Here is a 26,288-nt window from a genome sequence, read left to right as displayed (position 1 = left end):
CCCATACTTGATATATATACATGAAAGAAAATATTGTACTAAAAAGGAGACACACCTTTTGTGATGTACTCAAGTACTCCAACTCATTATTAATATGCAACAAACTCTTAAGAATGTGGAATGGCAAGCAATGCCTTTATGATGTGGCTTTCCAGTCGCGTGTGTGTTCACACTGTTTTCCCTCCCACTTCCTGCTGCACAATTGGAAACTGCTCCTCAAAGCCATAATGAAGTCAGTACTGTGTTGTACATGTTCACATGGGAATCAAGAAAGACAGTAACTTACCACAAAAGAGGACTATTGTGATTTGACTTCACACTGTATTTTCAGAAGGAAATAAAACGTATGTATTTCAACTGTTGTATACTGTTAACTTTTACAACAGATTATTTCATGACATAAGACTTAGTGGACCTAGCTAACAGTGCACCTGTGGTTGTCAAACCATAAAATAGTTTATTGATATTGGTAACTGATATTGGTAGTGCATTTAATACCATGTATTTCTGAAAGCTAAAATAGTTGATAAATGTTTGTGATTAGTTCTGTTCCTTTACAAAAAAAAAAGAAAAGAGAGAGAGAGAGATAGAGAGAATTGCTTTAATACTTAATTGTACAAATAGGTATTAATAACTTAAGTTATTGTTTCACTCTAACACTAATTACATTTATCTTAGGTGTATTCGTACACCAACAGATTACCATTGCCTCCACAGTACCTGAAGTGACAAACGTCGTGTCGGGTAAGATGTGGCTTGCGTGAGTGCTTTTATCTGTCTTGAACATGTTTTATACAACACAGGTTATCCTAAAGACTTTTTTTACTTTAAAGCAAGGCATGCGTCAAATGTATTGAGTTAACATTAAAATAAAAGTGGAGCACCTAAATCCAAATGTATTTGTGCATGTTGCATCTAAAGATATGCCTGCTTCCTTCCCAATAGGCTCTCAATGTGCCGTTAGAAGGGGAATTTAGCCGTTTCAGTCATCATAAAAGTTCACAAGAAAATACTGTGAACTTAAGTGACCTCACAGTATATCTATACAAAATGTAATCAGATTTTAGGATTATGAATTAACTGAGCTCTGTAAAATATGCAAATAGTATAGGACCTTAAAAAGACATAACTTTTCTATTAGAAAAAACATGCATAATTAAGCACATCTGCCACCAAATTATCATTACCGTAATGTGTGTACGGTTGGACATTTTACTTTTGAGTTCTTTATCATTTCCATTAGTCTTAGTGGTGATTAGCAATTAATAAATTTTCAGAGGTACCTTCTTGCCATTTTTAGGGTTAATTTTGGGGTAAAAAATAAACCTGCTATTTTCTTGATGGGTTTTGTGAGATTCACCTATTAAGTGAAATGTGAGACTTACTGTATGGTTTACTAAATGGACTACATTTAAATGGGCGGCGATTCCAATGTTTCTGTAGTTCATGCCAATGTGAACTTTATGGGGATCTCACATTTCTCCAACCAATGGAGAACGAAAATATCCATTGAGTCACTTAAACTGGAAATTACTAAAGAGAACAACGTACATTGTCTTCCACAAACTGATTACTAGATTGTTATAGGCTACTTGAAATCAAAAACAATGCAAAAAGTGAAACTGGCAAAGTGAAGAAATTGCACAACACCGTGGGAAAATCATTTGTCACATATGGTGTTTGATTATTAATGTCTATTTAAATTTGTATAACAGTCAAGATTATATTGTTATTGGTAATATTGAATCATTTTGAATAAATGCAAATTGTGTTCCTGTAGCCAAGGTTATGGGTTTGATTTCCAGGGAATGTACATACAAATAAAATGTATAGGTTGAATACATTTTAAGTCGCTTTGGATAACAACATCTGCCAAATCTATAAATGCAAATGTGGTACATCCACCATAATCTATGAAAAACCTGCTTTAATAGATTTACCGTGATTAGCAAATAGCCCCACGTAGAAGAAAATGCAAGATCTCTCTTTAAAGTCAAAGATCATCGGTTGTAGAGTGCTAAGAAAGTCATTATTACTTTATATGTACAGAACAAACACAGAGTATGTGTGTTTTTGCCATCTGCTCTGTGTTGACTAAAGGGGTGTCATATTCTGTACTCACACATCCTGGTACTCAGTGGTCACAATCAAATGCTTGAAAGTCAGCATCAGCAAGTTTAGGTTGGTTTGCATCTTTGTGAAATGTGTGTGTATGCATTGACTAAAAAGGATGTGTTTATGACATCACAATTACTTAAAAACATTTATTGTTTTATATGCCACTAAAATGTAGTTATGGTCAAGCATAAACCTAGCAATGGCAAGGTCATGGGTTAGATTCCAGAAAACACATACTGGATAGACATAATGTTGGATATATGCATTAATGCTGAGAGTATTTAGGGAGGTCAGATGGCTAAACAACTTCTTTCACCATTGAAGAGGAAAGAAAAAAGAAGAAAGAGAGAAGAAGAGGCAAAAGAGTGGAAAATCTGGACATGCATGGCAGGATTTCGCAGTTGTTCTTGATTAATGCATTAACGTGTGGCCTGGAGGTATGCCTGGCTGCTGGGACCATCTACATCCCTCCAATGCTGCTGGAGGCAGGGGTAGAGGAGCGCTTCATGACCATGGTTCTGGGTAAGTGACTCAACAGGTGGGCTGATATAATGAACTTTTATTAGTGGTGTTTATGCATTTAAGTAAAAAGGAAAGCATTGCAATTATTATAACAGCTAACATCTAGGTGATTATATCACAAAAACGGTTTAAAGTGGAAACATAACTAAATAAGGAAAAGTTTGTTAAGACAAACTTTGATGTTGGCTTGACAAAGCTTTGTCTAAAAGTTTAAACTAGTTTTTAAAGTTTGATGGTTATGCAGTCATTACAACAAAACAAAAAGCCAGAAAAAGCAAAGCAGCCTATTTAAAATGTAATTTTTTTATACAAGTGGAGGCACATTACTTGGTCTCCACTCTCTGCTGTCCCATCTCTAGCTCTCTCACCCAAGTGAGGGAGCGTTACCGCGGTGTGTAGCGTTTATGTCGGAGCTGACATTAGCTATCGTTGATGTAACATAACTTTATATACATTAGCCACATAGCTTTATGTGGCCTGTCTCGTCATTGTTTATCACAAGCAAAAAGGTAACTTGGGAACAACAATTTTCACTACATGCCCTGTCCACTCAATCTCTCACAAAGTTAACACTGCATTAGCTACATCCCTCAATATATTAACTAAATTAGGTAGCTTGCGCACCTAGCTAGGTGGCAAATAGCTGGCAAGCAACTGAAACTAGTGCCCTAAAAAACAGTAAATGCATAGGTAGCTAATATGTATAGCTAATACTCGCTAAATCTCTTTGGGTGAGGGGTGAAGATGAGTTTCAAATCAGATGTGGGATATTCCACTTTATATCTCCGACTAAAGGCATTCCAATGTCAGATGCTCGGAAGATGACGTTAAAAGAAACAAAACTGCAACGCTCCCGTTAGCTTAGCGGGTGTTTGACTGTCACCAGAGATATTTCCTAGGACCCCAATTCATAAACAATCTGCAATGCTAGCATTTGTGCTACAGGTGTACGATTATCAAAAGAGAGTATAATTTACCATGTTTTGAACACCTGCTACTCTGCTAACGTTTGTTAATCAAGCTTTAATATTATGTAATGTAGGAACTTTGACTAATTTATCTATATTATTTAATAAAAGTGAATGTTTATCACATATTTTGAACATCTTCTGGGTGCCAACAATATTGTGTGAAGTCATGCACCTGCATCTCAGCGAAATCAGAGTTTAAAATTTCTGCACGACTTTCCAAGTTGTAATTATGACTTCAAGTGGTGTTCCATTGCACTTTTCCCAGTAGGAAGTTGGAAAATCCGACTTTCCGAGTCGAATGGAATGCAGCAATAGGCAGATTGCTAACATTAGCTAGCTAGCTTTGCTAGCATCACTTACACTTAGCTTACCTTTCTTTATGCTTCCTTTCTAAGTGCCGATAAAAGTTTGATGTGGTCCCAGCCGTCTCTGTTAGCATTGCATTGCAGAATTAACATACTGCTGTGTGTTTTCTTTTGGATGCTTTTTTGCAGATGAATTCTTTGTGGTATAGGTCAGTGTTTCCCAATATTTTTTCTGCCATGGCACACTTTTTACGATTAAAATAATCCCATGGCACACCACTATCCCACATAACCATCGTCGATTGTTTTCCTTTTCAAGAACTTGTCCATGTTTTCTGTCTGTCTTAATAGCGTGAACTCGTAATGTTTGAAATTTGGCTATGCAAATAACGCAAGTAACATAGGTACACTGTATGATGAGGTCACAGATGCCAAGAGCGCTAATTGGATAATGAAAAAACAACAAATTTGTGTCTTTTCCAATTTGTAGATTTGTTCTTGCAACAGTACAGCAAATACATTTTTTATCATTTATTTATTTATTAATTTACTGTATTTTCCGGAAATAAAGTCGCACCTGACTATAAGTCACACCGGGTCAAAATCGCGTTGTTGATAGAGAGAATAAAAACACATAAGTCGCATTGACAGAGGTTGGATCCAGCAGGCACTATGACCCGAGAGCAGCCGCCCGGCCTCCATTCACTGGTTCAGATGTCAAATGCCCTCCATGAAGATTACAGTACCTCAGAATCTACACATCGAATCACGGTGTTTTTGGACTTGTTTAAAACAGGAGAATTTACTTTTAGTAATCGTGTGTAACAATTTCTCATATTCTCTTTATGTTTCATGAGATAAACATGACAAGTAAGCCACATCTGTTCATAACATCTGTAACTCTTTGCTGTGCACAAATAAACAGCTTTTAGTCTTTGAGTAAAACAATACACTTGTTTTATTCAATTAATTCATTCGGTTCACTGACTGAATGTTTTTACTAGAAGTGTGAAGCATCATTTTATGGGCATGTGAGGAGCTGCGTTTGACAGCAACTAGAGTTTATTAGAACAAAAATGTTATGATGGACAAAATATTTAAACTGGTTGCATAAAATACATTTTAATGTAAAATATACTGAATTGGCAACTTTAAAACTCTTCTACCGTCTCTATGCCTTCACTAAAATACTGGAAAAAAACAGTATTTATTTATTTTAGGAATTTGATAATTTTCCATGGCACACCTGACAATCTTTCACGGCACACTATTGGGCACAGTGGTTGGGAAACACTGGTTTAGGTAGCCAAATTGTATTACAGAAGATTTGGCTGACATCTCTCAGACAGCCACAGTTTCTTCTTCTGTCTCCCGCATTCACTTTCTTGGAGTGCATGTGAAGGGGGGCGGGGAGGGGTGACAGCCATTAACAGTAACAAAAATTTCAAATTATATTGCTTGCATTTGAAGCAGGAAGTTTAACATCCAATCACAGTAATGATGTTAACAAATAAATCAGACAATTCACAGGCAATTTAGTGATATCCCCGAAGTTGTGGTCTTGACTGGTCTTGAAATAAAATCCTGAGTCCTCTTTGTCTGAGACCGAGACAAGACCGATCTCGAGTACTACAACACTGATAGATAGATAGATAGATAGATAGACAGACAGACAGCAACTTAAAGCAGATCAAAGGCCTTGTGTGGGTTTTTAGTAGAGTGTTTTCAAAAGTCTCTATTTCTGAAGGAGGAAAACACCATTCTAGTGTGGATGAGAGGCATAAATGTAGCCAAATTAATGCATTTTCAAATGAAAACATATAAGTGTGGACATGACCTAAGTCAGAACAGTCTGAAGCAGGTCTGTGCCAAGCTTGGTGGATGGAGCTTGCAAGCTCTAGATGTTACAATTGATCTAGGTTTAGAAGTTTTGGAAAAACCCTAAACAAAGTCTGTAAGTATATTGGCTTAAGTATATCATTAGAAAGTCAAGACCTTCGCTTTTGCTTTATTGGATAAAACTTAAAATGTGTTTCTTGGTCATACTGACTCGGAATGATGGTCAGGTCACATTCTATTCCAGTATATTCTTGTTGGAGGTAACATAACCAAAGTTGTTGATCACTGAGGAATTAGATTTCTAACTAGATTTCTAATTAGATTTCTAACCCTGTTATATGTATGCATCTACGATTTTATTTTATTTGTTACATTTTTCAGGTGTGGGGCCTGTGCTGGGGTTGATCTTTGTTCCATTGATTGGCTCGTCAAGTGATAGTTTGAGAAGTAAATATGGTCGTCGACGACCCTTCATCTGGGCATTGTGCATGGGTGTCCTTCTTGGACTCTTGATCATCCCTCAGACGTCCACCCTCGTTACCCTGTTTACAACACAAGAAAGCCATTGGCTGGAGGTCCCACTACTGGTTCTTGCCATCTGTTTGATGGAATTCTGCGGCCAGGCCTGCTTCACCCCTTTGGAGGCCCTGGTATCAGATCTCTTTCCTGGAGAAGATGAGAGCCGCAAGGCCTTCTCCGTGTACTCCCTAATGCTCAGCCTGGGTGGATGTGTGGGCTACCTGCTACCCGCAGTTGACTGGACCACTTCGGATACTGTGGTCTACCTGGGTGGTCAAGAAGCCTTCATTTACATTGTACTTACCTTTATCTTTCTTGCTTGTTTGATGGGTACAATCTTTATCTCCGAAGAGCACACTGGTAGAGAAAGGGTCAGAGAAGTGGAGGTGTTAAGAAAGCCTGCAAACACTAAGAATTGTTGGAACCCCTGTGCAGGTTTCCACAGGGTTCTTTTCTGCCGACGAACTCTCTCTAGCATCCTATCTGTGTTTCCGCGACTCTACACGCTCTGCAGTCATATGCCAAAAGTCATTGCAAGGCTGTTTGTCGCTGAGCTGTGCAGTTGGATGGCCCTTATGTCCTTTATGCTGTTTTACACAGACTTCGTTGGAGAAGGACTGTATGATGGGGTGCCCAGTGCAGAGCCTGGTTCCCCTGGAAGGATACGCTATGACGAAGGTGCAGTTTTATCTATAATATTTACACGTACAAATATTTTAGCCTTTTTTTTTGCTTTGATTTAGATGCCTATTGACCCGCTCCCCCATTCAGATGGCCAAACGTCCCATATAGAAGGCACTGTGTCCCGCACTAAAGCAGCAAAGTGCTCAAGCATTGCATATTCGCATGATGAAAAGTTGGCAACCTTACAGTGAATGCAAATGCTGATAAAATATAGCTGGAATGCACAGTAAGTGGTTTAGACAAAAACATCAGCGAAACAAATGAATATAAATGTATTGTTACTTTTTGTGGAAAATTATTTTTGAGTTACTTTTGGATTACCTTATCTCGCCATCATTTGGCTAATGCTCTCTCTCTTAAAATTGGTAGTGCTCATGATTTGCTCGCAAGTTTGTTATTTTTTATTTGACGTTATATTTTTTGTTTGTTTGCATAGTTTCCTTGCAATGACTACACCCCTGTATAGACGTCATACCACTTGCTGTGTGCTTAAAGGTCCTGTAAGCGATTTTAGCTGTTCTGGAACTTCCACGAGACTGAGCTGTTACATTAGACACGCCCCCTTTTTCCAAAACACCACCCTCCAAAGATAGTAGAGCAGTGCATCTTCTCATGGTTGTCAAACACAACAGAAGCAAAATTGTAAAACATTACCCCCAACCCTTCTGATGATCATTTAATGATTTAATTACAGAATTGTGTGCCTCTTTGTCACTCCAGGTGTACGAATGGCGAGTCTGGGACTTTTCCTGCAATGTGTGACGTCTGTGGTCTTCTCGGTGGTTATGGAGCGTATGGTGTTGCGGTTTGGTGCTAGGAAGCTGTATCTGAGCAGCGTGGTGATCCTGGCAGTGAGTACAGCTATCATGACTGTCTCTCACAACATTACAGTAGTCACCATTATGGCTGCTGCAACAGGATACACCTTCTGCACCCTGCAGATTCTGCCCTACACGCTAACATGCCTTTACCACTCTAATACACAGGTAAGGGATTTAATTACAAGTGACAAGTGATATATTCTGTTTCTTCCATGTTTAGGGGTGGTAATCATAAGGATTTTTTACATTTGTACTTACTTATTTATTTTTGCGAAAACATACAAAGATGCAAAAGTTAAGTACAGGGAGATGGAACACAATTCTTCAAATTCTCTGTACAAATACTTGTTATCTTAAGGAATTTAATGTTGGTTTCGATTCCATGTAATGGTTCCTTAACGATTCCGTTATTGATTCTTTTAGTATTTTTGAACTCCAATAATTGGTTCTTACTAAATAGTTATGAAAAATACTACACAAAATAATACTATTTTACAAATGTTATGTTTTTAGGGCTGTCAGTCGATTTACATTTTTATTGGATTATTTACATGATGTGCGGATTCATTAAATTAATTCACCATTACATATTAATATGGCAGATGCTATTTGCACCCTGGTGCAAATAAAAGTAGACGCTATTTACACCCCAGTGCAAATAGTGGCAGATATGATTTGCACCCCAACCCTGGTACAAAAAATGGTAGATGCTGTTTGTAGTGGCAGATACTATTTACACTATAATACTAACAGTATAGGGGCATCACTGTAGCATGTTTATTGTGTATATTTAAAATCCCACAAATACACTAACCCCTATCCATAAATCTAACTCTAACATTCCTATACAAAAATTAACCATGGTTTTACTACAGTAACCATTTTTGTAGAAAATACATAGTAACCACAAAATTAAACATGTTTACTATATAAACATCATATTACTGTAGTAACACCATTGTTAACTGCAGCAAATCTATGGTTTCTGCCAAAAAAACATGGTTACTTCAATATTACTATAGTAAAACTACCTTTATATGAATTTTTATGTATTATTATAAGTAGAATTAAAGATAAAATTAAGAGAGGAGATAGGAAACAGAATGGGAAAAAGAGTGGAAGTGGAATTGAACCCTGGTCAAAAAGGCTCAATCTCACCAGTTACACCCCATGCCACTGAAGCAACACTCACAATGCAGTTTGTCATAAATTTCAATGTTTCCAATAGACTATTGGGGTGGAAATAGCCGTGCTGTGTAGCAGGTGTGCAAATAGTAACGTATTAATATTTACTGCAAAAGGCCTCCCAATAAAGGATATTTAGAATATAATACATCCCTCTGCTCCATTTTTAATTGTTGGTCTATGTACTCATGCGTCATACAGGCACTTTTGGAGCATGTCACTAGATTTTTAGCCCCTCTAGTCCTAAGCGGTGTGTTTATAGGAGTATGTTAGTTAAACATAGTTTGAAACTTTGAAAAACGTGTGTCGAGATCCTAGCATGGTCTAGATGTTTTTAAGCACAAAAGCGCATCTGCTGCATGCTCATTCATTTGACAAGGTGTGTTGCCTGTGCAGCTAGCGTGCTGAATGCCCCCTACTGCATCAAGGTGGTACATCAAACTTGAATTGCTCCGATAGTGGGACAATTCTTTATTACAGAATTATGTACAGGTCGGGAACATGATTAATTTTCTAATGCATTATTTTTCATATAAATAATCACACTAAATTAACGTATGAAATCGTCAGCTCTAGTAACAACACAACTCTGTTCCATGGTGCCGGCGGGTCCATAGGTGGGTGCTGTATCGCAAAATAAGTTAACGCTTAAAACTTTAAATTCCTCGGATACATAAGTCAGGCATATGTGGTATCATTTGAAATCTTAGAATCTGAACTTTTCATAGAACAACATCACTTATGCATTTTTGTTACATAAAATAACAAAATAAGGGCTGATATCATTCGCATTGCAAATAAGCGGCACCTAAAGGTAATGTGGTAGAAATATTAATATTAATATAATATATTCTTTCACATAGCACTTACATGGACAAGTCATACATCAAATGAAAGCTCTCATTATCAGGAATTTTTATATATTTTGTTACACTTATACCACAGTTCAAAACATTTTCACAAGAATCACAAAATAAAATATGATTTTTGTAAGACATCAAATAAAAACGTCTCTTTTATTCACCGATAACTGCTGCTTTCAACCCCAAGAAGCCACAAACTTCATATCTGCTCTTACCTAAGGCAGTTTTCAAAATGAAAACATTTTTTGTGAGTAATAATCCAGTGCAATTTCTAAGATGTTCAGAACAAAACATGCAGTCCAGCAGGAAAAGCATGCTAAACAAATAATTGGGAAAATATGTTACTGACTATAGGTGATAAAACCATCTAGTCCAGCTTCTGAGCTTATAGTCCACTCAGAGGCTGAGATATTCGATGAAACAATGGGGTTGTGAATGAACTAAAAATTAGACTGAATGTCTATGGTCGAGCACATCTGTGAAGGCTGAGATCCGTTAGAGCAGTGGTTCTCAACTTTTTTTTGATGAATACCTCCCTACTTCATTCCCTTCATCTACAGAAACATACAGGTGCATTAGCCTGTGTATTTCAGATGCATCGCTAGACTTCAAAATCGGATGAACCAACCTGTATAATTGAGAATCAACTGATATATTCCAAGTCTAGATAAACGTTTTAATGCAAAGAGGAACTTGATGATAGATTTGATTATTATGACTGATAAACGCCCCCCATTTGTAACCTAATTCCCCACTCTACTAATTTGCTCTCAGCGCCCCTGGCATCCTTTGAACGCCCCCGTTGAGAACCCCTGCGTTAGAGCACCACCTACATTTCAGATCTGCATATCGTGATGGAAGATGATAGAGGAAAAATTATTTTTCCTAGTGCTTGCTGCCATTTAGTGGAAAGAAATAACACTTTTTGCATGAAGATAGAGTGAACAGAATCAGAATTAAATGCTTACAAAATTAGGACAACAAACTTTGGGGTTGGGGGGGGGGGATTAGATATTTTTTGCAATAAACCACAGTATGTGTGAATAAAGAGCTTTTAAATTTGAGTGTGAAAAATTGCAGTCGGCAGCAGAAAAATGCACCAGAGTTTAAGTTAAGAACAGAAAAAAAATGTATTGGTGGAAACTTGTTGCATTGAGTGATTAGGACACAGTATTAGAATCAAAAATAGTTCATAAACCAACCATATTTTTTAATCAGTTTTTTTTTTGCTTCAACAACTCTAAAACAAATATTTGCACTTATTTTTCAGGTGTATTTTTCCAGTGACAGACGCAAACCTTATCTCAGTAAAGAAGATCTGCTTTTGGTCAAGTCTGCAGACATACAGTTCTTGACCAAGCAGAAAAGGACCAATGAGTGCATCAACGGCTACCATGGTGGCACGCCCAATACGATACCCTTCCAAAACAATATAGCAAACTCAAAACCACTTGATCTGCATGTGTCTGTCTCCATGGAGTCACAACCCACGCCCCCAGCCCTCAGAGGCATGGGTACAGACATAGCCATATTGGACAGTGCCTACCTGCTCTCTCAGGTGGTACCATCTCTTTTCATGGGCTCCATTGTGCAGCTCTTTAACAGCGTAACTGCCTACATGGCCTGTGCATCTTTGATGAGTGTGGTGGCTGTGTACTTCTCCACTAAGATTGTCTTTGAAAAGGCTGATTTGGACACAAGATGACTGTAATTTCATCTATAGAGGCAAGGACTCTGGATTGTGACAAGAAGCTTAAAAGACTACAGAAGGCTTCAGAAATGTAAAAGGCATCTGGTTCTGTTTTCAGTGATATTTAAATGTTTTAGTGTATAATATATACAAAATAAAAATGGTAAAGAACTTAAAATGTAAATGCAAGCACTTTATTTTAAAAGCATTGCTTGTAAAATATTTGGAAAAAAATGTGGCCTTTAATTTCAAATGGCATTGGCCTAAATTATATTATCATTCTTATTATTAATAGTGCACAATTCAGTTGACAAAATGATAATTATTTAATCATTAGTGTCTTGTTTCACTATGGCTTCTGACATTGTAATTGCAATTTTGCACAATTTTATACCCTTCAAGGAGAGCAATTACACAATTTACGATGAAGGTAGTAATAGATTTGTGTGTGTTGAACTCTGCAAAAGAGTAATATTCTAATAATGGATTAATACTGTATAATGTTTTACTGTCAGACAAACTTTTCAAGAAGATATAAAAGTGTTTACTCTAACACATTTTTGGAATTAACAGAGTAAACCTTTAAGATGTCTGGTTACATATTTGGTTCATAGATATCTTCAAATCTGAAGATTAGCTGGTTATGCTTCGCTTTATCATGATTTGTGCTTAGTTTATTGGAAAAACAGGTGTCTACATGTCTCAATAATTTATCTATGCATTTCATTTCATGTGTCTTAAATAAGTTATTTTATCGTTTTATTATATTTTTAAGTACATCTTCACTATTTGTTTCGGATGAAATAAAGTTGCTATCTCTCAAAATAGCAACCTTTTTAAAAGATAAAAGCTATCTACAACACAAATATCGTGTCTTTAAAGTTGGTTAGTTTGAAGTTGCGGATTATTGTTGTTTTTATTAAACATTGACTATGTTTATAATGGCATACTACCTAGGGTGACCAGATTCCTGCTTGTGGAACACGGGACAGCCCCCTCCCAGCAAAAATGAAATTGATGTATCTTAGGCGCAGATCAATGCAAAGTAAAGGGTGCATCCGCATCTGTAACTGTTGTCACCTTGTACTTTTCGTTGGCAGCAGTTTTTCTTAGTATGCGCTTGTCTTTCAAGAGTTTATCATAAAATGCAGAGCAGTCCAGTCCAAAATTAAGACGTACGAAAAGCATTGCCTTCATGAATGTTACACTCGAGATTAGAGTCGAGATTTACCCAATGTCCATGCTGCGTTAATTAATGAGAACACACGCTCCACAGATGCAGATGTCCCAGGCAGGCAAAAACTAATTTCATGACCTTGGCTAAGACTCCGAAGTTGATAGTCTTGCTCTCCAGCTCATGAAAAACATCTGTCCATCTCTTAGACACGGCCGTCTTATTCATGTTCCACTCAGTGATGCGACGAGTGACAATGTTATTCGCACAAGCCCATTCATCAAAGAGCGTGGTTTCGTCAATCAAACTGAGAGCGGGGATTCTGGAGTAGAAGTGTTCGAGGCTGCCCTGAATGTCTTTCCACTCTGGGATGTCTCTCAGTAGAGCCCACTCAAGTTTTTCTGTGTTCTCCAATAAGCGGCTCCAATTTTGGAGGTAATCCAGCGATGCTGAATAAAAGTTTCTCACTGCACAAGAGAAATCATCTGCTCGCATGTCACCAGCTTCAACCAGGGCGTCCTATTGCTTTGAAATGCCAGAGGGTAGGAATGATTCCTCCAGCCTGGCCTGCAAGACTTTTCTCAGGTCATGAATGTGCAAAGCTATGGCCGTGCACAACAGAATAATAAGCAAAAAGTCTTGTCAGATTCGGAACTTTGCTTCACAAAAAAATCGCTAACACTTGGTGTGGCACACTTACTTTTAGCAGCATCCACATGCTTTTTTGTACGAACATGCTGCGCGATGTCGGTGCGGCCTCCATGGGCGATGGAAAAGCGAGCTCCTCAAATCTCACACCTCACTTTACTAGGCTCTGTCTGTCACTCCTTTTTTAGAAATATAAACTCTTTTTGAAGATCCTCATTAAATGTATATGCACGATTCCTTGACATTTTTCCAGCCGCAATTTCATTTGTGTGCTTTTTCAAACTGACTCTTCAATCAGTTCACTAACTGGATGTCTATTGATAGGGGATTGTGATTGGATAGTTTAATCCAGTCATGTACTTCAAATAACACAGTGTGATTTTATTGGTTTTACAAGCCGTATCCTTGGTTACCTTTGATTAGAATACTCACGTGACTGAGAAAGCCGCATATGTGACAGAAAAATTTTAGGAGAGGGGAAATATGGGACAAAACACAATTTTTTTTTTCAGAATAAGCCAGGACACTAGAAAAGTGCTTAAATACGGGACTGTCCCAGGAAAAACGGGACATCTGGCCACACTAATACTACCATACTACAGTTGCTATGCAGTATTTTGCACATGCAGTATGCAAATGTTCTTTTAGACATTTGCCAAAATGCCATGCTCTTGACTTGACCTTCTGAATGGAATACTAATATTAGTTTACTATCTTGTCAGTATTGTGCAGAATATACTGTGTACTACAATATTTTTTTTTAATAATTAGTAAAACAGTAGTCATTATGCAACAATAAATGTTTAAACAGTTATATTTGATATTGTTGTCACATGACCATCACATTGCATGTGAGCAATTAACTTGCAAATTACAACAGATATTTATATATATGTAAAGTCTCTTAACGTTTTGGTAGTCTGATCGAATAATGAATCAAAAAATTATGTTAAAACATATTTTACAGCGGATGTATGTTCATTCATCACACTAGAAACGGAAGGTTACATACAGTAGGCTGCACAGTATACATACAGTAGGCTGCAGAAATAGTATGAGTAGTAAGCTCTTTGCTATTCTGAAAATAGGCTAGTTTTCCAGTGTCTGGGAGGATCATTAGGTTCTTTTTGTAAGCTACTGCCATCTTGTGGTATTATAACAGCTGTTTTCATTTATGCAGTTATTGCCAAAGATGCTAGATTTACACCCACATAAGTTTATTCATTGATTTAGTAGTTAATTCATTCATTTAAAGTCTTTTTAATATTTCCCATTACTGTTTTTCTTTTCTAGTCTCTACAGTTTTCTAAATGTAGGCCTAACATGTGGCTGTGTTTCGAACAAGCATATGGTGTTTTGACCATTTTATAATTTGTATTATTCATCTTTCAACATTTTATCTTTGAATGCATGAATAACAAGTCTTGGAACTTACACTACCAGTTAAAATTTATAAAAGTTATATAAGACACACCGACTCTTTCTTTATTATTACTATTTTCCACATTTTAGAGTAATAGTAAAGTCAACAAAACTTTGAAATAACACAAATGGAAGTATGGGTTTTAAACTTAAATTTATATTTTATAAATACATAAATATTTTATCTTATATTTTAGCTTCCTCAAAGTAGCCACACTTTAAATAGATTATAGCTCTGCACACACCATCTTATCCATTACAATTAGTAAATAATAAAAATAAAGGAGTAAAAATTAAATAAATACATTTGTAATTTAGTAAAGAAATTCATTTTGTAGGCTAAATTTATGTTTATTTACAAAGCACAGCAATTAAGCATAACACCTTAGATCAAACTGTTTTGAAGATACAAATTCAGTCAAATGTCAAGCTTTTGAATTTGAATTTTTTTTATTTTTTTTATCTTTTGGACATTTCTATGTGAATAACAATAAAATTATTTAATGTTTTTGTCTTTGTGCCATCTTGGTCTTACACTGACACCTAGTGGCTTGGATGCAGAATAATTTAAAATCAATAGTTTTCAATTTCAGATGCCATTGTAGAAATTTAGTATTCACAGTAAGCCATGATTACTTTAATAAATTAGTGCGTGTCAAATAACAGGACGGTTACTGAGATTAAGCCAGTAGTATTCGGCTGGTCATGTGACTGTAACATGGCAGCCCCCATGTGCGGACCCTCTCAATGTAGAATTAAAGAGCTTTTATACGGTTACTGATATGACTGGAGTCTTCATTTTAATGTGAGTGGTCATGATTTCCTACATAAATTGCAAAATTACAATTCATGTCTTTAGGAGTTAAACTTTTTTTAATGAGGAAAAAATTTCTGAGTGCACCTTTAAATGTGTCTAGTAGATACTTTTTTTTTTTAAATAAAAAATATTTATATTTACACTTTTTAAATATTAAAAAGAAAAATAATGACGCGACGCCTGTATTTAAATATACCATATCGTTTTTGTTTTTTTGTTTTTTTGTTTTTACATATCTTGCTCTAGTTTGAATGTTTTTCGAGTGCTCATAAATAATCCATGACTCGTTTACTCCACCAACCACGTACCTAGTTTCGGAGCGAGCCCCCGTCCGCGCCACCAATCAGAGACGAGGAATCGGATCCGTACCCTCGAGTGCATTTCGATGCGTGTCATGTGACAGGCCTCGCTGAAAAATGCCAACATGGATCCGTGGCAAGGACGATGTTCTTTCCAACAATAACAGCGAAAGGGACATCGGGACTCATCCTATGTCGCATATCCACAGTTTGGACGTTTCAATCCATATTAACTCGAGGTAATGAGATAGAAATAAAGAAAAATTTAATTGTTGGCAGGCCTGTTTTCCTGCCCCGCTGACGCACTTATCTCAAACACATGTCTTGTGCCTCGTGTATATGCACGGTATAGTTGAGAATTTGTGTAATATATAGTCAGTTTCTTTTTGGGTATTGGCTTGTGCAGTTATTCCGTTGCGTACTGTACTAGTGTGCACGAAAGTCTCGAGTGTTTTTGTGTTGTGTTGGGTTTTTTTTAAGCAGCCCCTCCCCTTTTAGCGATTAAACCTCAGTGTTTTAATCTCTGAAAGCATGGCAATGTTTCTAATGGGTATTGGTATTGTGCATGCAAATGCTGGCCCCAAAAAGTATTTGGATACTTATGGCACACTTGTGAATATGCATTTTCATAGCATTAAATATATACACAAAATTTCAAATCAAGTGGCATATGCAAACAAAATGATGCTTTTATTAAAATAAATATAACTTGGTTTGATAATTAGTTATGCTATTTCGAAACCTTCATATTTCACCACAGAATTAAAATAAATATGTTGTGGTATTTTGTTCATGAGTTTAGCTACATTTATACATTTTAAAGCATTTATTCATCATTGTGGTATTTGTTGTGCTGCCTTTATGCTGTTTAAATAATAAAAAACATTGTATTACAGTATTGTTTTCTGTAATACAGTGTAAAAAATATATACTGAATTACAGTTATGAGAATCATTATTGAAATTAATTGTAATTACAAAAAACATTGCAAGTAAAACGTTGCATTATGGAAATTAGACTTTTGGGGGGTAATTGTCATGTAAATTGTCACAATGCAAAAACAAATGAATGGTCATAAATTAGGTTACATTTTCTGTATGAAAAATATAATCTCTTAGTTTTATTCTTTTGATTTTGGGGTGAAACCGGAAAATATTTTCATGAGATGAACTTTAAAGTGTGGGTAAAATGTACAGACACTTTTTGGTGCCACTGTACATTACTAATTTTTCCAATTTTTCCCATTTCTTACTGTCATTTTGTTGTAGTGTTTACAAACGTGGCAGTCATTGGTGACCCCTTCACCCTTCCTCTGAGCTGCACACCAACAAATGGTCTCCATAAGTGACAAAGCGGTGGCCACTGCTAATGAATCGTTTGCGGACCACGTCTTGGCCACCATACCCTTCGTAGAGGTGGGTGGCAGCGAGAGCAGTGAGCAGGGCAGTTCCATCTCTTGCTCCAGTCCCGAAACCGTAGATGCTGCAGCTCAGCTCAGCTTCAGCCCCGTTGAGGAGGATGAAGAGGAAGGGCCGCTGCAAATTTTTTTTGACTCCACTGAGGACTGGTTGGTCCAGCCGCCCAAGCTGCCCGATTTTATATCGCAGCTCCCCAGCACCTTCTCTCCAACCCTGGAGGACATTGAAGAGTTCCTAATGGAGAAGATGGAGCTGGTGAAAGATGCTCCTCCAAGTCCAGAAGAAGGGGCGAAGGACAAAGACCCTCCAGTGCAACTGTCTTCCCCTAGTGACCACAGCGATGCAGGTCCAAAATCCTCTACACCAATGCCTCCTGCGACTCAGAGTGTTACTGCCACATCAAGTGCTGCTCCAGTGCTTGTTGGTGCTCCATTGGTGCTGCAGTTGCAGCCTCTTCAGCTAAGCCACACCCTTCCGCAGCCAGACACTCAAAGTGGCGTCACTAATGGGATCCGATTAGCCCACCTGGTGCTTGGTTTCCAAGGGGCACAGAACATTACCCTACTTTCACCACAGGTGCCCTCTACTACTCTCCTCCCTATCATGGGTGAGGCCGTGAACCAAGACCAAAAGTATGTGAAGATCGCCCCCCTACCGATCACAGTCAGGGCGGTTGGAATTGCTGGCACAGGCCTGGTCAAAGCCATCACACCACGTCCATCCAGGTCCTCCACAGAAACCCTGAGGGTACATAAGTGCTCTCACCCAGGGTGTGAGAAGATGTACACCAAGAGCAGCCACCTGAAAGCTCATTTCCGCAGGCATACGGGTGAGAAGCCCTACCTGTGCAGCTGGCCAGACTGTGGGTGGAGGTAAGGAGCATTGATACTATAATTTTGTTATAAAATTTAACTACTTGAAAGTCAAAAGTGTGTCATTTACTTAATGATGTGAACTCCAAATGTGTTATTTTTCGGCTTCTGTGTCATACTTTTATGATTATGTATCCCTTCGCTAAGATTCACCCATCTTGTTTACTTTTGCTTGCTCTGAAATTTTTATAGAATGTCTCGAGGAAATAAATTGCAGATTTCCATAAAAGCGTTAATTTTCGATTAAATGTGCTGAAAATGGTAAAAACTGAATGTATATTACTTATGTGAGCTGGAATGAAGTGTGACTTTGCAAAGCATTTTATATCTGCTCTTTTTCCTTTAAACAAATTATGCAGCAGTAACATGATTAAAAACTGTGGAGACCACAAGTGCTAATTACAGTCATAAGAAAAAAGAAAAACCTAATTTGATGGTGATATATATATATATATATATATATATATATATATATATATATAATAAAATTAGTGTAATTGAATAGAACTGTTCCTAATGTTTCTACAAGGTACTCACTATGGTAATGTGAACTGTTACGTTAATGTCACCTCTACTATGATCAAAATAAATATGTAAATAAAATGAAACATTTTAAGATTTAGATTAAGGAAAGAAAATACTTAATGCATTCTCTCTGAGTTTCTTGTCACTATTTTAAGTTTGGTGGAAAGTGGCAACAATGTTTTACCATATTTTGGGATAATTTATGTAAAATTTTGTTTCAAACATTCCAAAAACACAGGACTTCCATATTCTTCACGTCATGTCGTAATTCCCGTAATTCCGAGATCCTGACTTGTAAAAACTGTTCACCTAATATCGGAATTACCGTAATTACGAGATTCTGATTTGTAAAAACTGCTCGCATCATGACGCAAATACCGTAATTACGAGATTCTGATTTGTAAAAACCAGTCACATAATGTTGGAATTACAGTAATTAGGAGATTCCGACTTGTAAAAAACATTTACATCATGTTGGAATTACCGTCATTTGGAGATTCCGACTTGTAAAAACCATTTACATCATGTGGAAATTATCTTAATTTGGAGATTCCGACTTGTAAAAACTGTTCACGTAATGTCGGAATTACTGTAATTACGAGATTCTGATTTGTAAAAACCAGTCACATAATGTTGGAATTACCGTAATTAGGAGATTCCGACTTGTAAAAAACATTTACATCATGTTGGAATTACCGTCATTTGGAGATTCCGACTTGTAAAAACCATTTACATCATGTGGAAATTATCTTAATTTGGAGATTCCGACTTGTAAAAACTGTTCACGTAATGTCGGAATTACTGTAATTACGAGATTCTGATTTGTAAAAACCAGTCACATAATGTTGGAATTACCGTAATTAGGAGATTCCGACTTGTAAAAACCGTTCAAATCATGTCGAGATTACTGTAATTGTGAGATTTTTACTTGTAAAAACCATTCATGTTATGTCAGAATTACTGTAAGTACGAGATTCCATCTTGTAAAAACTTTCATGTCTTTGTAGAACTCATGATTACAAGTTGTAAACTCAGAATTCTATGAAAGTTGCAACTTGACCATTGTGACATCATATATAGAACCAAAATGGAAGTGACCTCAACATTAAAGGTAGTTTATATTTCTGTTTGATGTAACATTTTTGTAGCAGCTGTTACCTTTCTTTGGTCTTAAACATTTTGCAAGAACATATAGAGGTGAATTAATGTTGTGATGAAATATTTTGCTGTAATCAACAACAAAGCAACACATGGATATGTTTTGGGGTTATGAGTGCTGCCATAGAAACAAATGATTTCTGATGTCCGTGGACATGAATCCACTGTTTTCCTGAACACGGAAGTGTTTCACGATTCGGCTGTTTTCAGTTTCTGGTCTCCAGTGTTTTCACTTGCATCGTCATAAATTCTTAGTGGGTTGTGAAAAGTTTAAGGTATTATATTTGTAAAAATGGTCAAAGTGTGTGTATGACATGAAGAGATGGTCCGAGTTTATTTATGTTGATATCATTAATTATTCTGAGTTTTTATGTCAGCCAACAACTGCAAAAGTTGAGCATGAAATGAATTTTTACTCCAAGTAACACTTAAATGGTTGTTGTTCTCCTCTGGATTGCTCATTTTGGCAGTTTTTTCATAGCGTCTTGAGACCAGAAATAGAAAACAGGCAATTAGAATCATCATGGCGCCGCCCAGTGTTTAGGAAAACTGTGGATAGCTCTGAGTTGAATCTCCGAGTTGGCATTTCGTATTTACTGTAAATCCGACACGACATGAACGCAGCATGACATTAGAAAAAGAGTATACCTTTTTAATGCTGGCTTAGTGAAGGGTCAGTTTAATATAAGTAGTGCACAAATGAACATCAAAGACTGTAATTGCGTCTTTAATTAGTGAAACAAACAAGATTATCTTCCAGCATGAGCTGATGTTTGTATTTTCCACTTCAAAGGTTCTCTCGCTCTGATGAGCTGTCTCGCCATCGGCGCTCTCACTCGGGAGTCAAGCCTTACGAGTGCACAATGTGCGACAAAAAGTTTGCCAGGAGCGACCACCTATCCAAACACACCAAGGTGCACCGGGGTCCATGTGCCGGCAGACTGGTTCGGGCAAACGTCTGACCCTCGGATCAGCTGACAAACCTGGAATCTCTCAATCGTTCGAGTTCTAGAGGGAAAGCTATGGTATCGAAACGGGCTCACAAGCTGTAACCCTTCGCCTTCATTTTTGTCTCTCTTTCCTCCACCACTTTTTATAGTTTATCCAGATGTTTTTCTTGGTGCTGCAGTCAGCTAACTTGAAACTCAGGGATGTGATTGTTAAGCTCAAAGCAGATATCTGGCTTTTTGGTGGGCTAAAGTCAGGCTCACGTCCAATTTCATCACATTTTCGTCCATTATTTGTGTAAAGCTACAGGTTTAGCTACAGCAGATTTTGGGATTTGTTTTATTGCCTTTAAACAGATTTTACAGAAATTGTGGAAATTTAAAGGACAAAACGGAATATAATTGGAGAAAAAGAGTGTCTTTTAGTGTACATTTTGTGAATATTGTGTTATAACCTAGGTCTAACCTGGTGGAAATCTAAACAGAGTTCAGTATTTTGGTTGGCATTAGTGTGTTAACTAAGGCCAAAACGCTGCAGAATTTCCCTTACTTTTCAATTAAATTGAGACAATATGCACTATGATTTAGGCTATGATAATATTCATTATCATACAGAATATTGGTGTCATTATATGGTGAATCTCTTGAAAGTGGTCAAAAAATGCTCAGGTCATATTTCACCCCAAAATCGAATGCAGTAAGAAATGACATTTTTCTTTAAGAAAATTAATCCTATTTTAGGACCATTAGATTAAATTTTATTTATTCATTTTATTTATTTTTTTGCATTGTTTTCATAAAAATTCAGTATATGCTAGGGTTAGATAAAATAAATTCGAAAAAAAGAATTCTCATTACTGTAATGTGAAAAAAATATTCTGTAATGGTTTTTATTACTACTATTAAATAAGTATTTCAATTAAAGTACATTTGTAAAGTAGAATTATATGTGTAAATCATCATAGTATTTGTTTTACTGAATTTAATTTAGCTGATCTTAAAAAAAAAAAATTGTGTCCTGAAAGTATGATTTTTATTACTGTATTACAGTAATGAGGATGAAATTTGAATCCACATTACGGTAATGAGTTTGAGCGAAATGTGCTTAAAGAAATGAAGCCTTGTGATGATATGCAAAAAATACATTATTATTTTATTCTATTGACTATTGACATTTTGTTTAAAGAAAATACTACCTATTTTAGCACCACGAAGATTTTTGCTTTCATGAAACTTAGCATATGTAAGGGTTATGCGAAAAAATATGGAAAAAAAAAATTCTCATTACTGGAACGCGAAACAATATTCTGTAATTCTTTTTATTTTTTGATTTTCAATTGTAAAGTACATTTGTATAGTACAATTAAAAAAAATTATTCAGACAAGATGATTTTCATTACTTTATTACAGTAATGAGCATTATTTATTTTTTGCATAGCAATGAAAATCAGATTTATTCACATTACATTAATAAGAATTTTGATGGAAATGTACTTAATTTCACAATGCAATTTGTATTTTTAACAGTTCTAAAAATAAGCTTTTAAAATATTTATATTAATATTTGGGGTTATCTATAACCTGGACATTTTTTCATTTGATTCATTATATAGCCTAACACTATTAAATTACTTTGGTGGATTATAGCTCTTATAATTGTTACTTATTGCAAGAATAGGTCCAATGCAATTGTTTGCGAGATATATATTTAAGGTTTTATGCTGTTTATAATATTTTTTAGTCCCCGCCCCCTACCCTGTGCAAATCCAATCGCAATCAAGAATTTTCTTGGCCCAATCACATCCCTGCACCAGCTGAAAGGTATTTGTGCATCAAGTTGCTTTCCACATTTACTTGTGCCTCATCTCTCTCGCTATATTGAGAGTAAATGCCAAACCAGAGTCCTGCCTGTTTATGGGACTATGGAAGTCTTATGGATATAGACATGGATGGATATTGTGGATAACAATGTAATGGATAAAATCACTACATGTAAGGACGAACTGATGTTCTGTAAAACATATAAGCTAGAAACAATTTTCTCTAAGATTTGTAATCACGCAAAGAAAATTGTTTCCTTTATGTCTTCGTAATGTGCTTTGCATAAGATCAATGCATTTTCTACTTAGTGCCGTCACAGTTGATAAGCTAAATCACTGGGGACATGTGAACTGGTCGCAAAAAAACTGGCATCTGATCGCTTCCTGACGAAATGAAGCTATCTGGACATCATGTAACCGATACGTCATTGAAGACTTCTACTTCATCCTTGGGACTATGCTCTAGTGTCCAATTTGAGAAGGTTCAAATTAATCTACCACATGGAGGTGAATTTCCTGTTTCCTGTCGAACTCTTGACATTTTGCCTTTTAACATCTGGTCTTAAAGAGAGAGTTCACCCAAAAATGAAAATTATGTCATCATTTACACACCCTCATGTTGTTCCAAACCTTGTGTCACTTTTTTTGGGGGGGGGATTTTTTCCCCTTTTCCTCCCAATTTGGAATGCCCAATTCCCAATGTGCTTTTAAGTCCTCGTAGTCGCGTAGTGATTCGCCTCAGTCCGGCTGGCGGAGGATGAATCCCAGTTGCCTCTGCGTCTGAGACTGTCAACCCGCGCATCTTATCACGTGGCTTGTTGAGCGTGTTGCCACTGAGACATAGTGCATGTGGAGGCTTCATGCCATCCACCGCGGCAACCACGCTCAACTCACCACACGCCTCACCGAGAACGAACCACATTATAGCGACCACGAGGAGTCACTATTTTAAGTGCCCCAGTAACATTGTTTTACTGTATTTTTGGACCATTTCAGAAAAATTGTTTAAAACCATCCAAAAGACTTCTATAGTCCATCCATAGGATTACTGTAATTACGAGATTCTGACTTGTATAAACCATTAACATTTTGTCAGATTTACTGTAATTCTGATATTCTGACATGTAAAAACCAGTCACGTGTTGTTGGAATTATCATAATTGTGAGATTCCAACTTGTAAAAACCGCTCACGTAATGTCGGAAATTAACGTAATTATGAGATTCCGACATGTAAAAACTATTAACATAATGTCGGAATTACCATAATTACAAGATTCAAACTTGTAAAAACTGTTCATATAATGTCGGAATTACTGTATTTACGAGATTCCAACTTGTAAAAACCGATCACATCATGATGCAAATACCATAATTACGAGATTCTGATTTGTAAAAACCGATCACATAATGTCGGAATTATCATAATTACGAGATTCCGACTTGTAAAAACGTTCACGTCATGTCGGAATAATGGTAATTACAAGATTCTGACTTGTAAAAAAACATCCATGTCTTCACAGAACTCGTAATTACAAACTTAGAATTCTATGGAATCTTTGATGTGGTTGTCGTGACGTCATGTAAAAAAAACCAAAATGGCAGCGGCCTCAACTCATGTTGTTCCAAACCTGAACATAAAAGTTTCCATGGAACATAAAAGGTGCGTTTTTTTATTTTTATTTTATTTTTATTTTTTTTTAAGTATAATTAATAAAAAAGAAAATTTACCACTTCTGTCATACAGGTTTGGAACAGGTGAGTAAATGATGACAGAATATTCATTTTTGCATGAACTATTGCTTTAAGTTCAACTACTATATGCATATTATGTTCTGTTTCTGCAGATAACCGGGTGCTCTACACTCTACTTAGTATCTGGAATCAATAATACTTTAACGTTTGTAGCTGTTGTAAGATTTCTGAATGATCAAGTAGGAACATCATCCTTTTCACACCAAGAGAACTCTAGTGTTTCAACTAGTACTATCACTCCTGTTTTTATATAATATTTTTCCTTGTTCTCTTCTTTTTTGAAGAAATCTGTCTGTTTTGGGAATTATGACAAGGGCTCATCCTTGATTCTCTGCTGTCACCCTCATCTCAATAAAAACTTTAAATTATTTCCTTTACATGCAACATCATGTTAATGCATTAACAGGTTTTATTTACCAGCCCATCCAACTATAGCTGCTCTCATACCATATAGTTGGTAAAATTTAGGCTATATATTGGAATAATTGAAAAATGCTATTTTCCTATGTAAGAAAATAAAGTAAAAAAAACAACAATCTTTTGAATAAGCTGTGATATGTCACATTTAAGGTCTGGATAAATCTAATCAAAAATATTCAATTCATATTCAAGTTGTGTGGCATGCTATTTTTACCCATTTCTCAGTTTGTAAAAACATGCAAAAATCTAATTTGCTGAAATCTTACAATGGAGAACTGGAATAAATGTTATACTGTTTTGGTATAGCCACAATACTTCGGGTTCCTGAAGTAAAAATCCCATTCCTTTTTTTCCATGATTAATTCTTAACAGTAACTTATAAACCTTTCAAGATGGACTTGCCATGATCTCAGAGGTTGTTAATCAATGGTATATGTTTCTATTATAAAATGGATAATTCCGGTGCTGGATGCTGATTGGTCAACAGCCGTGCTTTATTCATGATAAAGCATCTCTCTAAATAGTTTCTGATTAAACTTACAAAATAGAATTTTTTTTTTTAATGAATATTTATGAACCCTTAATATTTGTTTGATGCGAAGTGGAGCACGACCTCTCATGACTTATTGCTTAATTAAAGCCATCAGTCCACATTATTTCAACTTCAACTTTTAGAAATTGTTTAATATCAGAATTTCTGGTGAACTACACTGTCCATGATCCTGAAGAGAGTGATACACCAATCAGAGAATTGCAGCTAAACAAAGCATGTCAAACAAGCGCTGCAGCGACCGCCCACTTTCATGATGTAGGCCTACTGTAAGTGCTGCAATCGAGTCGTTCCTCCATCTCAAACTACTTATATATTTGTATATATCTAAATATAAATATGAAATGAAAATGTATTGTTTCTATAACTATAATCAACAACAATTTGATTACATCATTCACAATGCTCCATGGGATTGTAGTTCATGCTCTTATTAAAAGGCAGTAAGTACACAGTCTCGTACCTTTTGTCTTTTTGTCCTTGAATAAAAATAAAATCCAATAATTCCATTTTTGTCTGTTAATGGACAGCGCAACTGAACTTGTTTTGATTCTGGAATATTCCTTTAAGAACAATTTAAATAGGAGGGCCTGGGTAGCTCAGCAAGTAAAGAGCTGACTACCACACCTGGAGTCGCGAGTTCGAATCCAGTGCGTGCTGAGTGACTCCAGCCAGGCTTCCTAAGCAACCAATTGGCCCGGTTGCTAGGGTGAGTAGAGTCACGTTGGGTTAACCTCCTCGTGGTCGCTATAATGAGGTTCTTGCTCTTGGTGGGGCACATGGTGAGTTGTGCGTGGATGCCATGGAGAATAGCGTGAGCCTCCACACGCGCTAGGTCTCCACGGTAACGTGCTCAACAAGCCACGTGATAAGATGCACGGATTGACGGTCTCAGACTCGGAGGCAACTGAGATTTGTCCTCCACCACCCGGATTGAGACGAGTCACT

The 26,288-nt window shown here is 36.6% G+C and overlaps 2 protein-coding genes across 5 annotated transcripts; both read left to right on the top strand.

Moving 5' to 3' along the window:
- Positions 1 to 189: 189 nt before the first annotated feature.
- On the top strand, positions 190 to 15,139 carry LOC127426086 (solute carrier family 45 member 3-like). Of its 2 annotated transcripts, none has more exons than XM_051672599.1 (6): positions 190 to 344; positions 679 to 744; positions 2,443 to 2,640; positions 6,137 to 6,952; positions 7,679 to 7,944; positions 11,098 to 15,139. In XM_051672599.1, exons 3-6 carry the CDS (start codon positions 2,499 to 2,501, stop codon positions 11,530 to 11,532), a joined length of 1,659 nt encoding a protein of 552 aa, XP_051528559.1. In that variant the 5' UTR covers positions 190 to 344; positions 679 to 744; positions 2,443 to 2,498; the 3' UTR covers positions 11,533 to 15,139. The 2 variants fall into 2 exon arrangements, with proteins under 2 accessions (XP_051528559.1, XP_051528560.1); XM_051672600.1 differs by having other exon boundaries at positions 679 to 760.
- Positions 15,140 to 15,914: 775 nt separating this feature from the next.
- Positions 15,915 to 25,849, top strand: LOC127426096 (Krueppel-like factor 15). 3 transcript variants are annotated; one of them, XR_007894737.1, is made up of 4 exons: positions 15,939 to 16,116; positions 17,146 to 18,167; positions 20,644 to 23,124; positions 24,463 to 25,849. XR_007894737.1 is itself a non-coding variant. In XM_051672618.1 (3 exons), the coding sequence occupies exons 2-3, from the start codon at positions 17,209 to 17,211 to the stop codon at positions 24,464 to 24,466; spliced, it is 963 nt and encodes a 320-aa protein (XP_051528578.1). In that variant the 5' UTR covers positions 15,915 to 16,116; positions 17,146 to 17,208; the 3' UTR covers positions 24,467 to 25,849. The 3 variants fall into 3 exon arrangements, 2 of the variants coding, with proteins under 2 accessions (XP_051528578.1, XP_051528577.1); XM_051672618.1 differs by lacking the exon at positions 20,644 to 23,124 and having other exon boundaries at positions 15,915 to 16,116; XM_051672617.1 differs by having other exon boundaries at positions 20,644 to 25,849.
- The last annotated feature ends 439 nt before the right edge of the window (positions 25,850 to 26,288 follow it).

This window comes from Myxocyprinus asiaticus, chromosome 35 (assembly GCF_019703515.2).
Source record: "Myxocyprinus asiaticus isolate MX2 ecotype Aquarium Trade chromosome 35, UBuf_Myxa_2, whole genome shotgun sequence".
NCBI classification, from domain to species: domain Eukaryota; kingdom Metazoa; phylum Chordata; class Actinopteri; order Cypriniformes; family Catostomidae; genus Myxocyprinus; species Myxocyprinus asiaticus.
This window is presented reverse-complemented; position numbering and strand designations above follow the sequence as displayed.

Coding starts and splice junctions, on each gene's coding strand:
- LOC127426086 (XM_051672599.1), top strand. CDS start 2,499: ATGCATGGCAGGATTTCGCAGTTGTTCTTGATTAATGCATTAACGTGT. Junction 2,641..6,136: donor CTTCATGACCATGGTTCTGG/GTAAGTGACTCA, acceptor TACATTTTTCAG/GTGTGGGGCCTGTGCTGGGG. Junction 7,945..11,097: donor TTTACCACTCTAATACACAG/GTAAGGGATTTA, acceptor CTTATTTTTCAG/GTGTATTTTTCCAGTGACAG.
- LOC127426096 (XM_051672617.1), top strand. CDS start 17,209: ATGGTCTCCATAAGTGACAAAGCGGTGGCCACTGCTAATGAATCGTTT. Junction 18,168..20,643: donor TGGCCAGACTGTGGGTGGAG/GTAAGGAGCATT, acceptor TCCACTTCAAAG/GTTCTCTCGCTCTGATGAGC.